General features: G+C 41.2%; 1 protein-coding gene across 2 annotated transcripts; it reads right to left on the bottom strand.

The window, feature by feature from the left end:
* Window positions 1-41: 41 nt before the first annotated feature.
* Window positions 42-14,101, bottom strand: ube2ib (ubiquitin-conjugating enzyme E2Ib). 2 transcript variants are annotated; one of them, XM_056297028.1, is made up of 7 exons: window positions 13,733-14,101; window positions 12,120-12,198; window positions 11,873-11,956; window positions 11,059-11,131; window positions 8,774-8,883; window positions 2,647-2,726; window positions 42-1,892 (listed from the first exon to the last, which is right to left on the bottom strand). In XM_056297028.1, exons 2-7 carry the CDS (start codon window positions 12,183-12,185, stop codon window positions 1,829-1,831), a joined length of 477 nt encoding a protein of 158 aa, XP_056153003.1. In that variant the 5' UTR covers window positions 12,186-12,198; window positions 13,733-14,101; the 3' UTR covers window positions 42-1,828. The 2 variants fall into 2 exon arrangements, with proteins under 2 accessions (XP_056153003.1, XP_056153002.1); XM_056297027.1 differs by having other exon boundaries at window positions 238-1,892; window positions 13,634-14,093.
* Window positions 14,102-15,698: the final 1,597 nt, after the last annotated feature.

The following is a 15,698-nucleotide window of genomic DNA, read 5'->3' as shown; positions in this document are numbered from 1 at the left end:
TTGCCAAATGTGTAAAATGAGCATTGACCCGTTGAGACGGAGAAATGAAAATAATGCTTAAATCTCAGTTCTATCCCAACAACAATAAGGTTAATAGCCCCATACGGTTCAGTACTGTGCCTTTTTTCAGATACTTGGCAAGAAAGGTCTTGAATTAATTGGGTAAGAGTCCTTCAGTTTTTAATTTAGGATGTCAAATTGAAGTGCAGTGATGCCACAGATAAGGTGTTTACTGAGCATCCACGAATCCTTTGCCAACAGTTATATGGAGTTCAAATACCCTCAAGAATAGCCTCAGCAAGTTTTTTTTTTTTTTTTTTAATTCCATTACACAGAAGGGAAAGGAAAATTCAGAACAACTCAAACTTCATGGTTCAGTCAAAAACCTCTCTGGCTTATTCAGAATACAGATGATATTTTAAACCATTCCCAAACTAACACATGGCGCGCATACATACATATATATATATATATATATATATATACACATATACACACACACACTTTTATTAGCTATACTCTGCTTCTTTCCCTGTTAGATTAGGGAACCATTTCTCTGTACTGTAATTTGTGATGTTGGGCTATACAAATAAAACTGACTTGACTTTACTCGGGTATACATTTTTATAGGGCTTTGTCAGATGACCTATCACATGGAGTAAAAAAAAAAAAAAAAATCTCCGAGACATCTCTGAGATGAGATGAAATGGGGAAAAAACATATGCACCATATTGTGCAATTAAGACACCTAGATTTCTGCTGAGAGCCATTAGGTTAAACCCTATTATAATGTACTGTGCATGTAAGCTTTTCCCCATTGTGCAGCCAGTTACAATTTCATTTGAATGTAAGCTGAAACAACAGCACGTATGCACAAATTTCTCCAAATAAATTGGTAAAAAAAAAAAAGTCAAAATTACAAAGTTTTAAGAAATACATGTATCCAGCCAGTCATTTGCATTTGAACGTTAAAATATTTGATCAGGTATTCATTATAGAATAAACCAGGAGTGAGGTTTTGTAGAAACAGTTTTAATTCACTCCATCACATACATGAACAGAAGAAGCACCATATAAACAAAAGGTCTGATACAAGTACGCCTCAGTCAATGTGGCCATTCTTTTTCCCCCAAAACACTTTAATAATAATAATAAAAAAAAACCTCCCCACCCCCCCAAAAAAGCCAAAAAAACAAAATAAAACAAAAAACAAAGACAGCCAAGGCAGCAGATTCTAATATAATACAGCATGCGGAATAAAAAACCTGCAGAGAATTAAACAGAGCCACCTAGAGACACTAGTGAGATACAACAGTATAAAAGTGATTCATTATACAGCAGTTGAAATACTGACAAATGAAGCAAGTTTTTACATTAAGGAAAAAAAACAGGGCAGGGGTGGGGAGGTACTTAACAGATTATAAACCTTGTGAGAGCAAGGGGGAAAAAAAACCCATTTTTTTTCCTCGAACTTTGATGATACTCAGCTTGTATGGAATTGGTAGGTCTGGTACTGAGCTGTGTCCTGTAAAACGAGTTATTTAACGGCTAAGAGGAAAAAAAAGAAGTGACCGGGGTCATCCCCTCTCGGTGTAACCCCACCAACCGGCAATCAAGAACACAAAAACAAAGAGGTGAAAAACAAAAACAGCGGTTGGTTAGAGGAGAGCAGATGGTACAGAATGTGTGGAGTTTTAAATATAAGTCCGTAAGCGAGTCCCAATGTGAGAGGAGCACATTCATTAAGAGACTGAGTGGGGAGGTGATCCTTTTTGACCCATTCCTTCTGCTGTAGAGGGGGGGGGGAGGGGGCGTAGCGTCTTGGTGCTTACGAGGGGGAGAACTTTTTGGCCTGTGCTCGAACTCTTTTTTCATATTCTACTCTGTTTTGGCTGGAAATGAATTCAAAAGAAAACAAAAATAGGTTATGACACAAATTAAAGTCAGAACAGTCGATTTCAGAACACAAAACACAGCCAAGACATTCCCATAGCAGAATTATCTACCCAAGTTTACAGATGCGACAGCAAACTTGACCTTGTACAATATTTTGACCAGTTTTGTACATGTTGACCTCATCTACAGTAGAGGCTTTTCTGGTACACTGTGCTGAAAACAATTCTGAAAGAGTTGAACTATTTGGACCATGCTTGCTTGTATTCATACATTAGTCTTTCTATACAGCTTACTTTTCAATTGTTTTTTTTTTTTGTTGCTATTCAGCACATTCATACTTTGTTTTGATAAGCGCTTCACATAGAAGAGTGTATATAACAGTAATATTAATGTACAGGAGTTTTAAATTATTTCTCTCAGAAATACCTAATCAATGAGATTATTCAGAAACGATGTTCCATTTACTTTTACAGGCCTATTAAGGACATGAATAAGTATCATAATTCAGACTTCAGATTTTTGTTTCATTTCACATTAACAAGCATCAACAAAGAGAAAAACATGTTAAGAACTATATGGGAAAAAAACAAAACAAAAAACACACACACACACCCAGACATGAGTCCGCACTGATGTACCTGCTGCCACTTCAACAACTGAGCCAGACTCACTTAGTACAATTTTTTTGGAAACAGTTTTAAAATTATATTATCACACAAAATTCCCAAGACACTAGTCCAGGCCACTCACCAGTAAATCGTGTATGCCTCTGCTTGGGCTGGATCCTGGATATTTGGCTCATTTAGAAGTTCCTGGATGCCTAATAAGATCTGCAAGATCAATAATCGAAGCTTTAAGACCAGAGTGGATAAGCAAGCATCATGTCAGTTTAAGGCCTTCTTATGGGGGACTTACAGTTCAGTTTTGTACATCATCTCAATGGACTTCATCTCATTGCTTTGTATGATGTATTTCACATCACAAGAGCAAGTTCCAAACTTGATCAACTATTGGGCAGAACAAGATCTTATGGCCGAACCACTTTGAATTGGCCCATTTTAATAACAAATGGGAAATTCCTTTTTCAGAAATGGATCCAGGAAATAATAATGTATGGGAGGAAAGAAAAAAAATTTGAGGACTTTTCCCTCCTAGGGCTACAGTTAGCATTTTAAATATAATTGCATCATGTGGAATTCTTCACCTCTCCTATGCAACAGTAGTTCACCCTCTGGCATTTCAGTTACTTAGCATTAAAATTTCAACAAACTCTGCAAATGCACAGCATCTGGCTTCTGGAAACTTTCTTCAGGAATTTTCTGTTACAGACTCCTGGTGTTTTTTTTAACCCCACAGGTAGGGAGTATATGTATTTCTCCCTTGTCCATCATACTTACACCCGCATTGATTAGTTTTTCCATCAATAATAGACTCATATCCTCTGTTCGTTCATGTTGTCACAATTTTATTGTCATATCAGACCACATCCATCTGACTTTAGCGATAGGTAGAGGACCTGAGTCCCATGCACCCTGTTGTTTTAACCCACACTTGTTGTCTGATGACACATTTGTCTCATTTCTGACCGCTCAAATTGATTTTTTTAAAGCCACGAATGAGACACCTGGTGTCTCACCATCTCTTCTTTGGGAGACCTTTAAGCCCTACATTAGGGGACAAATTATGTCATATACTAGTTTTGATATGAAACAGAGGAAAAAGGGACTGTCCGAGCTGATGACTTGGATATTAGAGTTTGATAATATGCATGCAACGTCACCTTCTCCGATGGTGTACAAGGATCGTCTTTCTTTAAAGGCGGAGTTTGATAACTTGTCAACTGTTCAAGCTGAAGACATCCAAAGGAGTTGAATCAAGTGCAACTGGACTTGGTATATATCTGTGAAGACATTTCACCTCTCATCCAAGAGGCTTCCTCAGTTCGTGCCTTTCTGATTAGACCAAGCTAGTCTGACTGGCTGGTGATGAGACTCAGAATTTATCCTCTTTGGAGTTATTGTCAGAGCTATAGATGTCCATGGCTCTTTGTGTTGCGATGTTTACCAACGGCCGTCGCTAACAGAGCCATAGATATGAGTGGCTCTTTTGTGTACCGATGTTTGGCTGCGCCCGTCGTTATCGGAGCTATTGATATGCGTGGCTCTCCTGTGCTCCGATATCCAGCTGCGCCCGTCGCCATCGGAGCTATTGATTTGCATAGCCATATCTATGGCTCTGTTAGCGACGGGTGTTGGTAAACATCGGAACACAAAGAGCCATGGACATCTATAGCTCTGACAACGACTCCAAAGAGGATAAATTCTGAGTCTCATCACCAGCCAGTCAGACTAGCTTGGTCTAGTCAGAAAGGCACGAACTGAGGAAGCCTCTTGGATGAGAGGCGAAACATCTTCACAGATATATACCAAGTCCAGTTGCACTTGATTCAACTCCTTTGGATAACCATGACCTGGATGAATGAGAACATTCACAGACATGAAGCTGAAGATATGCTACTCAAATCACAACATACTATGAGTATGGGGATCAAGCTAGTAAATTACTTTCCCACCAACTTCGCCAGACATCCTCAAATCATCAAATTCTTCAAATTCAAACTCCCACGGGGGTAACGACTGATCCTCAAACAATTAATGAACAATTAAGGGGCTTTTATGCCTCTCTCTATACTTCCGAACAGTCAGCTGACCCCTCAGTTTTCGACTCTTTTTCAGCACTCTCACTGTCCCCGTTCCTTCAGCTTCCAAGTTTCAACTACAGCGGGCCATAACAATTGAGGAGATTGCATGAGCGGTGGGTGCAATGTAATGTTCGAAGTGCCCCGAACCAGATGGGTTTCCAGTTGAGTTTTACAGGAAGTTTATGGTTAAGATAGCCCCTGTCCTAATTAATATGTTCACCTGTTCATTGTACTCTGCCTCTCTCCCTCGATTCTTGTCACAGGCCTCCATTTCATGAATACTAAAAAAGAATAAGGACCCCCTTTCCTATGGATCCTACTGCCCAATTTCATTACTTAATGTGGACTATAAAATACTAGCTAAGCTACTGGCTATATGCATGTTTGGAAACGGTCTTGCCATCTGTAATTTCCCCTGTCCAGACAGGCTTCATTGAAAATAGACAAGCTTTTTTGAATGTTAGATGCTTATTTAATGTCATGTACAACCCCTTCAAACTCAAAGGACACAAAAACTGTAATCTCTTTAGACGCCAAGTGGGGCTATCTTTTCCATGTTTTGGAGAAATTCGGCTTTGGTGAGAGGTTTGTTGCTTGGGTCAAATTGTACACCTCTCCACTTGCATCTGTCAGAACAAACAACAACCCCTCGGACTACTTCCCTTTCCTTAGGGGCATGAGATAGGGATGCCCACTGTCCCCTATGCTCTTTGCCATAGCCACTGAGCCCCTCGCTATTGCATACCAATCTAACACTTACATCACAGGTGTGACAAGGAACAGCATTGAGCAGAGGGTATCACTTTATGCGGATGATTTGCTCCTCTATGTTTCTAAGCCTGATATAACTATATCTAATGTACTCTGTTCTCAACTCATTTGGTCTCATCTCTGGCGACAAGCTGAATTTTAACAAGAGTGAACCCTTTCCTCTAAATGCTGCAGCTCGCAAACACTCATGTCATTACCATTTATAATAGGTCTGATCAGTTTAACGTACTTGGGGGTCCAAGTCACTAACAAATTTAACACTAGAACAACTGGGATTTCACTCCCACCTAAAACCACCATGGGCAGTCAAAATTACCGCCGGTTTTTAAACTGTATTCTGTCAAGATAAATATGCAATTGAGATATTAACGCATTGCATATGTTAGTATGTCTGTTAGGAAACGACTGACACCAAAATTAATATTTTAACTATAATACAATTTTTAAACAATTTAAAATTCAGAGAGACATGGTCAAACTTGAATAGCAAAACTGAAAAAGTGAAAATATTACATGAAAAACAAAACGGAAAATACATATTGTATTGCTAATCTAAAAAACGTAACAAGGCCTATAAAACGTGAAATGTAAAAAAAGAACTGAAAATAAATATTGAAACAGTCCCAAACAATGACCGGAACTTAAAAACTACTAGAACAACCATGGCAGTCATTTTAAACTCTATATTCTGTCAAGATAAATACCCAATTGAGATATTAATATATTACATATGTTAGCATGTCTGTTAAGAAACGACTGACACCAAAATTAAAATGTTAACAACTTTAATACTATTTTTCAAACAATTTACAATGTCCACAGTCCAACGTCTGTAAATACTGCAACGCCTCGGTGGTAGTCATGGTGCGTCTGAAAAGGCGTCTGTACCCAGACATGTTAGCAATAATCAAAAATCAAGTTTATACTATTACTCTGCACTGGAGAACGCCAGTTTTTGTTTTCCTTTCTAGGACAGAGCAATGAACTTCGCGAAGGAAATGATGTGACCAAAACACGTCATAAACAGTGACATGACGCACACAATCATGCACAAATTACGAGCGGTCATTCTGACCGGTCATGGTCATTTTAGGTAGATATTACAATAACTTTTTGTTTTGTGCAATTGATCTAAAACTAATTTTAATGCAAATATATGCAATTTGAGGAGAATTCAGGGAGCGGCAGGTCTGTATCTTTTTTTTCCATAAAGTTGTTAAACTTTGAAAATCCAAAACGGTCAGAATGACCATCTTGGTCGTTCTAGTGTTAAGAACCTTTTTTTAATTTATTTTTCCCCCAATTGTATCCAGACAATTACCCCACTCTTCCGAGCCGTCCCAGTCGCTGCTCCACCCCCCCCCCCCGCCAATCCAGGGAGGGCTGCAGACTACCACGTCTCTTCCGATACATGTGGAGTCGCCAGCCGCTTCTTTTCACCCGACAGTGAAGAGTTTCACCAGGGGGATGTAGCGCGTGGGAGGATCACGCTATTCCCAGTTTCCCCTCCCCCCCAAACAGGCGCCCCGACTGACCAGAGGTGGTGCTAGTGCAGTGACCAGGACACATACCCACATCCGGCTTCCTACCCGCAGACACGGCCAATTGTTTCTGTAGGGACGCCCGACCAAGCCGGAGGTAACACAGGGATTCGAACCAGCGATCCCCTAAAAGTACATCTGTAGCCATCTTACAATGCTGTGATTGCAAACATTCCCAAATCCTCTGTGAATAGTAGACATTACCATTGAAATTGTAGTCAATGGTCACGGCTATATTTGCATATAAAACTGGTCGTTATTTTCAGTCGTTATGCGATTGTATTGTTTATAAGGGTCCATACCTGCAGTCAGTTTAGACTGAAGAGGTCACTTAGATGAGTGATGAAACGTATCTGTCAATTAACATTGTATCCAGATGAACTGATTCGACCTTCTTTGACATGGTACTGGTAGTTATGGTGACGCATGTCAATTTTATTGTTGTTTGACCACTCAAGATCCCAGAGATCCATTAAAAATGTAAACAGTTACCATTACTGTTGTGTCAGCGTTTTGCACTATTGGTATTTTATAACTCTGTTCTGTTATGTCGGCTTGTTAACCACTACAACAAATTCACTTTTTTATTCTCACCACAACCTCCCTTATTCTGTCGCATTCGACTGCTATAGTGAACAAGTAAAATGCTATGTTAACATCAAAGAAAGTTGAATCAGTTCATCTGGACACGTTTATTACGGTAAACGTTTCATCACTCATCTAAGTGACCCTTTCGGTCCCAACTGACTGTGGGTATCCCCACCCTTATAAACAACACAGTGGCATAATGACCAAAAACGATCGGTTTCATATGCAAATAGCCGTGAACATTAACTAGGGTTTCAATGACAATGTGTACTACTCACAGAGGATTTGAGAATCGTTGCACTCACAGCATTGTAAGATGACGACAGATGCACTCTTAGCCCCCCTCGGTTCAGGAATGGTCATTCCCTCTTCACATAGGGGAGTCAAAGAGGCCATCTAAGAGTACATCTGTCACCATCTTACAATGCTGCGATTGCAACCATCCTCAAATCCTCTATGAGTAGTACACATTGTCATTGAAACTCTAGTTTAATGCTCATGGCTATTTGCATATGAAACTGATCGTTTTTGGTCATTATGCCACTGTGTTATTTATAAGGGTGGGGATACCTGCAGTCAATTCAGACTGAAGAGGTCACTTATGCCCCTTTTCCACTACATGGTACCGGCTCAACTTGACTCGACTCACCCTTTTTTCGTTTGCCATCACTGGAAAGTACCGGCATTTTGGTAACTGTTGCCATTTTTCTGGTACCACCTTTGTCGAGGTTCCAAAAAAACTGGAGCGGGTACCAAAATCAATGCAGACCTCTTGAGTGGTCAGAGAAACACATCACTGCGTCATTGCATCATCAATTTGTGCATGGGATATCACCCGGCATTTTTAAATACCAAAGCGGAGTTATCTTAAAAGTACATTTTGAAATTTGGGGGGAAAAAAAGAGGGAGCCGAAAATCCAGCTACACTGAAGGGTACTTTTACGGTAATGGAAAACGACACAGAAGCGAGTCGAGTTGAGCCGGTACCATGTAATGGAAAAGGGGCATTAGATGAGTGATGAGTCTCTCATTGAAATGATTCAGCTTTCTTTGACTTTCTTACCTGGATTATTGAGCATGCATTAAGACACTATCTTAACATTATAACAAGTGACTACAAAAGCATTCATGATTTAGATATTCATGGATTAGCCATCATCTTAAATATACCAGCTATATTTAAAGTATTAAAAAAGGACAATTTTGTAAGTTAATGTTCAGAATTGCAACTTTTTTATAGAGATTAAGGTTGAGTACAGGTGATGTTGATGCTGACCTGCTTTATTGTGATGGCGGGTCTCCAGTCCTTGTCCTCCTCTAGAATAGATAGGCAGACTGTGCCTGACGGATAAACGTTCGGATGGAAGAGAGGAGGCTCAAATTTACCTGCAAAAAGCGTACACGTTACCATTCCAACCTAATGAACTGTCACCAAAGAAGAGCACCCATCAATGTCGCTGGTCAGAGCTTACAGTTAGAGATGCACCGATGGCAATTTTCTTGACCGATTCAGATTTTTCACAAGTCTGACCTGCCGATTCCAATTTTGGCTAGTTCTGATTTTTTTTCCACCTAAGAACTATAATTGACAGCATGCACAAGCACTTTTGTTACTTTTCTTTAATGGAAAGTTCAATTGTATGTTCATAATAAAACACTGACAATTAAATAACTTTTGCATTTTCTCCAAAACTGCACCATGTTACAGGACCTTCTCTTGCTCTCACTCAAACAAATCTCAAAATTAAAAAGTGCTCCTGGTTACTGGACAGAGCTTTTCTGCACAAATAAAATCCACCTGAAAATGAAGTATATCCCACATTATCTAACAAGTTTCACTTTCCAAAAGTAAACAATGGTTTTGGAAGACATATTTTAGTGTGTGTGGCTGTGACAGCCCATTTCATACTTTCCAAGTCCGCGTGACGTAAACGTTGTCATCCGCCCAAATCCGCAAGGGTCTGCACGGACTACTATGCAGATGTCTGCACGCAGCCCAAAATGTGTCACTGTGCGGCCTGTACACAGCAAGCACACTGACTGCACACGCTCCAGATAATAAAATGGATGCTTGTTTTGAAGATGGGTTGTGCGAGGAGATCTGCCGTTACCCACATTTATATAATTCGTCTTTGAAAGAAACAGCCAAATGGCGTTCAACTCCTGGCGGGAAATCGCACAAACGATTGGGAGAGATGTAAATGCCTGCCGGTTTGCAAACAATGTTATGGTGCGCTACTGCCACCAAATTGAATGAAGCATGGATCAAGAAATGCGTATGTGTGGAACACCAGACCGATGCGGACCCCCAATTCCAGTATGAAAGGAACCGCATGCGTGTCCACGCGACCAGCATAAGTCCGCCGCTTTCTGCGGACAGGGAAAGGATGTCCGGCTGTCTGTGCCACTTGTGCGCGATGTGAACCATCATGCGGCGCATGCGTGTAAATTTGACCGGCACAAAATCAGATATATCTGAGACTGACCGGCCGGTCACTGGTCAAATTGATGTAATCCGGTCACCAACCAACCAACTGGTACATCTCTACTTACAATTTCAGCTTAAATTCTGATTTTCATACACTCCATTGAAAAGTAGGCTGCTTCGCTAGACTGAATGCTAAAATAGTTTACCTTTCACAATTAGTATAGGTAAAATGCCAGAAATAAACTGTAAAAAAAATGCATTGAAGGATATACGGCCTCATCAATCTATTGGTAAAAAGTACAAAAGTGACACCCATTCATTTCCATTTTGGGAAGGAAGGATCCTATTTAATCAGAAAAGCAGAATGGCACTTTAAAGACAGAAACCAAAGAACTTTTCATAATTATATTGAACCATGTACAATCAAAAAAAATAAAAAATAAAAAACATTGAGCAGTGGCTTTATAATCCAAGACAAACCAAAAATACGAAAAGACAAAATAGCAAAACTTGACATAGTCTTCAAGCCAGCACAGCATTGGTAAAGTTACAAATACAATGATTCGACCTAAAACTGATTCAAATGAGAAAATAGCTGCATAAAAACAAAAGCAGATCACCTGAACATGAAGATAGTGATATCTTTTCTCATTCTGACGAGTAAAGGTGTCAGTTGATGGAATCCTAATACACATATGAGTGCAATCTATGGCACCAGTGGTGCCAACATGGTGTTTTTGTTTGCTCCTATCAATAATACTTTGGCTCTCGTGTCATACACTTACTCTTAAGGGTTAAACACCAAAACTTTCTCCAATTTTTGAGCTGACCCATCGGTTCAAAATACAGTATTAATGCTATTAAACAGTGACGTGGCGCATGAAAAATCAGTAGTCTAACTCTAGTTAACCGAGCTAATCGGTCTAGAGTGAGGGGAGGTTGTCCTAGCAAAATAATTGCAGTTGATATCGTTTTCTCAAAGAAAATGACACCAAAACAAATAAGAATTGTTAAAATGGGACACCAAATATACCTGTGCAAGCGCTGATATAGCTGAGCAACTCACCCAGGTAAAGCCTATGTATGGGGAAACGCCTGATTGTATGCATCAATCTTAGACAACTGTAACTCACATTTTGGGGGTGAAGAAGGGTAGTCATCCTTGAACAACATACGAAGCTTGAACAGGCCTCCTTCCCAGGGCGTCTGAAGGTAGAAAAAAAAACAAACAAAAAAAACAAAAAGATGGTTACATCTCATATTATATCATTTATTTGTTGAGAGTTGGTGATTACCCAGTATTTACATAGAACTTAAAAAGTGAAACAAAACGTCACAAATTTCAAAAATGGATCCAAAGTACTTCAAAGAGAAATTTCACTGATGGTTTTGTAAATGTGCAATCAGTACTGGTGAGTAATTAAGTTGATTGAAGCAGCAAAGACCTCACTGTGTACTATAATTACGGAGAAATTGGCGTTCTCCTGCTCAGTCTTTCCCACAGTGCCTACATGGACCAGAATGCATAGAGCTGAAGCTTCTGTAACGTCGTCAATAAAATCCTCTGCACTAGTGTTGTGGGACCATATTTCCACCACTAGAAATGTAGCTTAGCTGAGAGTATGAGGATGTGTTTCTTGAACAGCATGTTTAGAGTAGATTAGAAACACTGCTAGGCTGGATTTTTTTCTGGCTGCCAAATAACATCACATCAGTTGCCCATGAGATGGACATTTATATTTACTAAACCAATGAAACCGATTATTTCTAGAGGATTGGGTGTGTTTGCTGACATGTCATTGGAGTCATCAAGTGGTCACCTTCCCTCACAGGTTGACCAAGGCACATAACACCTGCTCTCAAACCATCTGCAGTTAAGCAATGGGCACCACAGCAAGACAGCGCTGTTTACCCATATTTCAACTCCAAACAAAGTGATATCATTACCCCCTTCTTGCCAGGAATGGCGCATTCCCAATTCATCAGGTTCATGGTTCCATCAGGGTTTTTTGTTGGCACAGCGACAAAGCCCTAAGAAAAAAATAATCAAAACACAGGGTATAACCAGTCAAAGAGAGGATTTCACTGCAATGCTGGAGACTCACCTTACTGCCTGGTGGATACAAAAATGCACCAAAACCCTCCAAAAATGTTCAAAAAAGGAGTAACTTGATAGGTAGGAGTTGCCACTTACAAAAGGATGGTCTTTCCGCCATGCCTTGCGCTCCTGGGCAAGCCGGCTCAATGCAATGCCAGACATAATTGCTGGACTCCTACAATGGAGCGAGCGAGAGAGAGAAGCTGGTGACTGACAGTTTGAAAGAGTAGGTCATTACTGCACCTAGTGCCATAAGCGGTGCCAACATTTAGTGTGACTAGAAGTTATTAAATAGTACCTATGATGTGACATGTATGGAAAGAGTATTCTACTATAACACTACAAAGGACACTTAAAATGTTAAGAGATGTTGGATTATTGGGAAGGGCTAAAATGGGGATCAGAGCAGGCTCTTTCAGTGTCGAGCCTTTTCTTTTTTTTTACCATCTTTAAACTGTCGCAGCAAATGTATCACACAACATTGGGCAGCTATCAGGATTTGCTCGGGAGTCCTTATTTAACTATAAAGACTTAAACTGACTGGTAAAACAAGGAATTTGGGGATTTGCCACCTAATGTGGCTGCAGATAAGTTTTCCGCCCTTTATCCATTGCTTTGACAGTAACATGGGTTCGGTATTTACTGTGGGCCTTCAGGTTGATTGCATTGAAGAGCTCTCATCAAGCTGTAGTGACCAAGGCATCACGTAAACAAGGTTTCCTACAAAGCAGACGGGATCAATCATAGCAATTCAATGCAAACGACCTGAAACGAGGCAAACTAGGTCCCTGCACCCCCCCCCCCAAAAAAAACCCAAACAAAACAAAAAAAACAAAAAACGCAGGTACCGCAAAATGAAGAGACCTGCCAGAGCACACAGAGCTACCGAGTAAACAACCAAACATTTTGAGGGCTTCGACGCACCGTTAAGCAAAGCAATATGGACAACGCTGCTAGTGACCGAGTCTATGGATAGCAGGCGGTGCTAACTGTGACAACGAGTGCTGATAACGTCCATCTACCAAACACGTTTTGCACTCTTCGCTGTTACCGGCAGGTCGAAAACTACGAGAACGATCCCAAAAAAAAAAAAATCTGGACGCACCACGTCCGACAGATGTCTTTAAAGTCAGCCGCTCGGTTTGTTCCCCGCAACTAACCCGCAAAGACAGCGTGAGTTAGCGGGTTAGCGGGTTAGCTCGCTGGTTCATGTGCGCCAGAATCCTCCTGCAAGCGCGCAGTGGCGCCCTGTTTAGCGCCTGGCGCGCGGCCTGATGCGATCCAAAAAAATGCGCACTTGCGTTTCGATTCGGCCTCCGGCGCAAAGTTAAACACTTCCTTTGTTTTGGCTGCTGAATGCCGTCTGTTTTCGGGGTCGTCTTCGCCATCCCGAGAGATTTGCTTTTTAGGAAGAAAAAAAACCCCAAAACAAAACATACCACATAACGAGCCCGTGTCGGGGGAAAAAAGGACAAAGAACGCCAGAGCGGAAAGGACGCACATTAACGCATTGACCAAACTAGCGAAAATGGCGCAAACTCAGGCGGATTATATCTGCGTTACATGGCGAGCAAAACAAACCTATTGGGGCATTTGGGCTCTGCGCTTACCTTTCAGTGTGGCTAGAATGGCTCGATTAATTATGCCGTGCGAAGCAACTGGGCTCAGATCGGACTAAATCTAATAAAGTTTCCCTCCTGAAAACCCACCCGAGATGTCTCAACCGAAGAGAGTGTAGCCAACCGACAGAGTTATGCGCCTTTATTTCCGTCTTTGCTCCGGAGGCCGGGTCGCCTGGGTCGTGGCCGCCTCAGTGAGTTCCCCGCATGTTTGGAGCTTTCCCTCGCAGCGTGGGGTTTTTTTTCCGTTAGCGCCAACGCAATTTCCTGTTGCTATGTAGCGCGCTGGAGCTAGCCGAATGCAACTTTCTATGTTAAAATGTTCTCTTTGAGAAAAACGCTGATCCTCTGACTTGCTCCGTTTTTCAAATGCGCAGTGTGGCGGCGCCCCACAGACCACCGCGGTGAAACGTGGAAAACGGAAACGGAAAGTTGTCGCGGTGAAAGGTTACACTTTTAACGGCGGCTTGGGATTTATTGTTGTATTTTGAAACGTCGACGTTTACCTTTCACTGCGCATGCGCGGTAGCCCCCGGCTGAGCGGATACTTGGTCGGTGTGCATCTCCTGTGTTTAGCAGATCTTTGTCGGAGCCGGACGGTGGGACGATTTGCCTCAAGAGCCTCGAAGCCGCCGGCGAACAATTTATGAAAATTGAATTTACACGAAATGCTTGAAAACGTTCACTAATTTCAACTCAAACGAATTGTAATCGCCTCTTATCTCTATTTATTGGGTACTTGACAAGAGGTTGATATGTAAAACTGTAAAGAGGAGCGATAAATCAACCCCCCCCACGCACAAAAATTTAACATTATTAAAACACGTGTTTAACATATCCGTGATTTGACAAAATAGTTATAATGCTGTCGAGCGCACTAAACAGGCAATTCTTTAGGCGACTATATCATGGGAACGATTTTTGGGAGGGGGGAGTAAGTGACACTAGATGTCGCCATTCGCTTAAGTTTCCAGTCCCGTTTCCATGAGACGAGGGAACGGTCAGGATTTTACTTAAACGTTAATCTTTTGCCCACGACAGACTTAAGAAATACTACCACTATTATACACAGTACTTCATAAAAGTTAAAACAATATTTCAGCCAACGATTGCTCACCGTCGCGAGTTATATTTCGCCCTGTGGCATTAGAAGAGAGACTTTATTCATCTTACAGCTGGCTGAAGAAGTGGTCGTTCTGCATTTCTGTCCCAGGGGCATTGGGTAGTCCTTGCCATCGGCGCCCGGGGGACCAAGTCCAGGTGAACGTCGTGTACAGGGCAGGAAAGAGTTCTGCACCTTTACTGGGGTTCCCTTTGATGCTGGAGGGAACTGGGAGACCACGCCAACTCCACACAGAAAGGCCCACCGTCGAAAGATAACCCACTGGAGCACCCGAGTACACACAGCCAGCCCCTGGGCATCGACAGGCCTGGGGAGAACAGGCGAACTCCCCCAGTGCCAACCCTGCCCCAGGCAGGAGTCAAACCCAGGACATTCTTACTGTGAGGCAGCAGTGCAGGCAATGCGCCACCATGCCTTATTTCAGAACACAAGAGTAGTGATTATCCTTGAAGATTTGTCCAATACGATGTATTAACCACTAGGTCAGTGTTTCTCAACCGGGGGTCCGCGGACCCCTAGTGGTCCGTGGTGTAATTGCAAGGGGTCCGTGAAAATAAAATATCTTTAAAAAAAAGATCCTATGACATTTATAGAAATAGGATTATTTTACTCAAATGTGACAGACCTTTATCTACCTAAACTATAAAGGGTAACAGGACTTTTTTCTCTAATTACATCTGTTTCACAAGTGTCATTTATTGTATTTTAATAAGAGATCTCGCTCCCGTTTGCATTGTTAAAAGTTACTGCATAAAAATTCTGTTACATATATCTGAAAGTTACTGAATACATATTCTGTTTTGTTACATATATCTGAAAGTTACTGCATAAGAATTCTGTTTTGTTAACTATATCTAAGTTACAACTGAAAGCTCGTATTTTCGCCCCAGAGTGAATAAATGCTATAATGCAATTTAAAATGCAGTTTCTACT

The sequence above is a fragment of the Lampris incognitus genome, chromosome 17 (genome assembly GCF_029633865.1).
Source record: "Lampris incognitus isolate fLamInc1 chromosome 17, fLamInc1.hap2, whole genome shotgun sequence".
Lineage (NCBI taxonomy): Eukaryota > Metazoa > Chordata > Actinopteri > Lampriformes > Lampridae > Lampris > Lampris incognitus.
The sequence above is the reverse complement of the archived record's forward strand: the minus strand, read 5'-3'. Positions and strand labels throughout refer to the sequence as shown.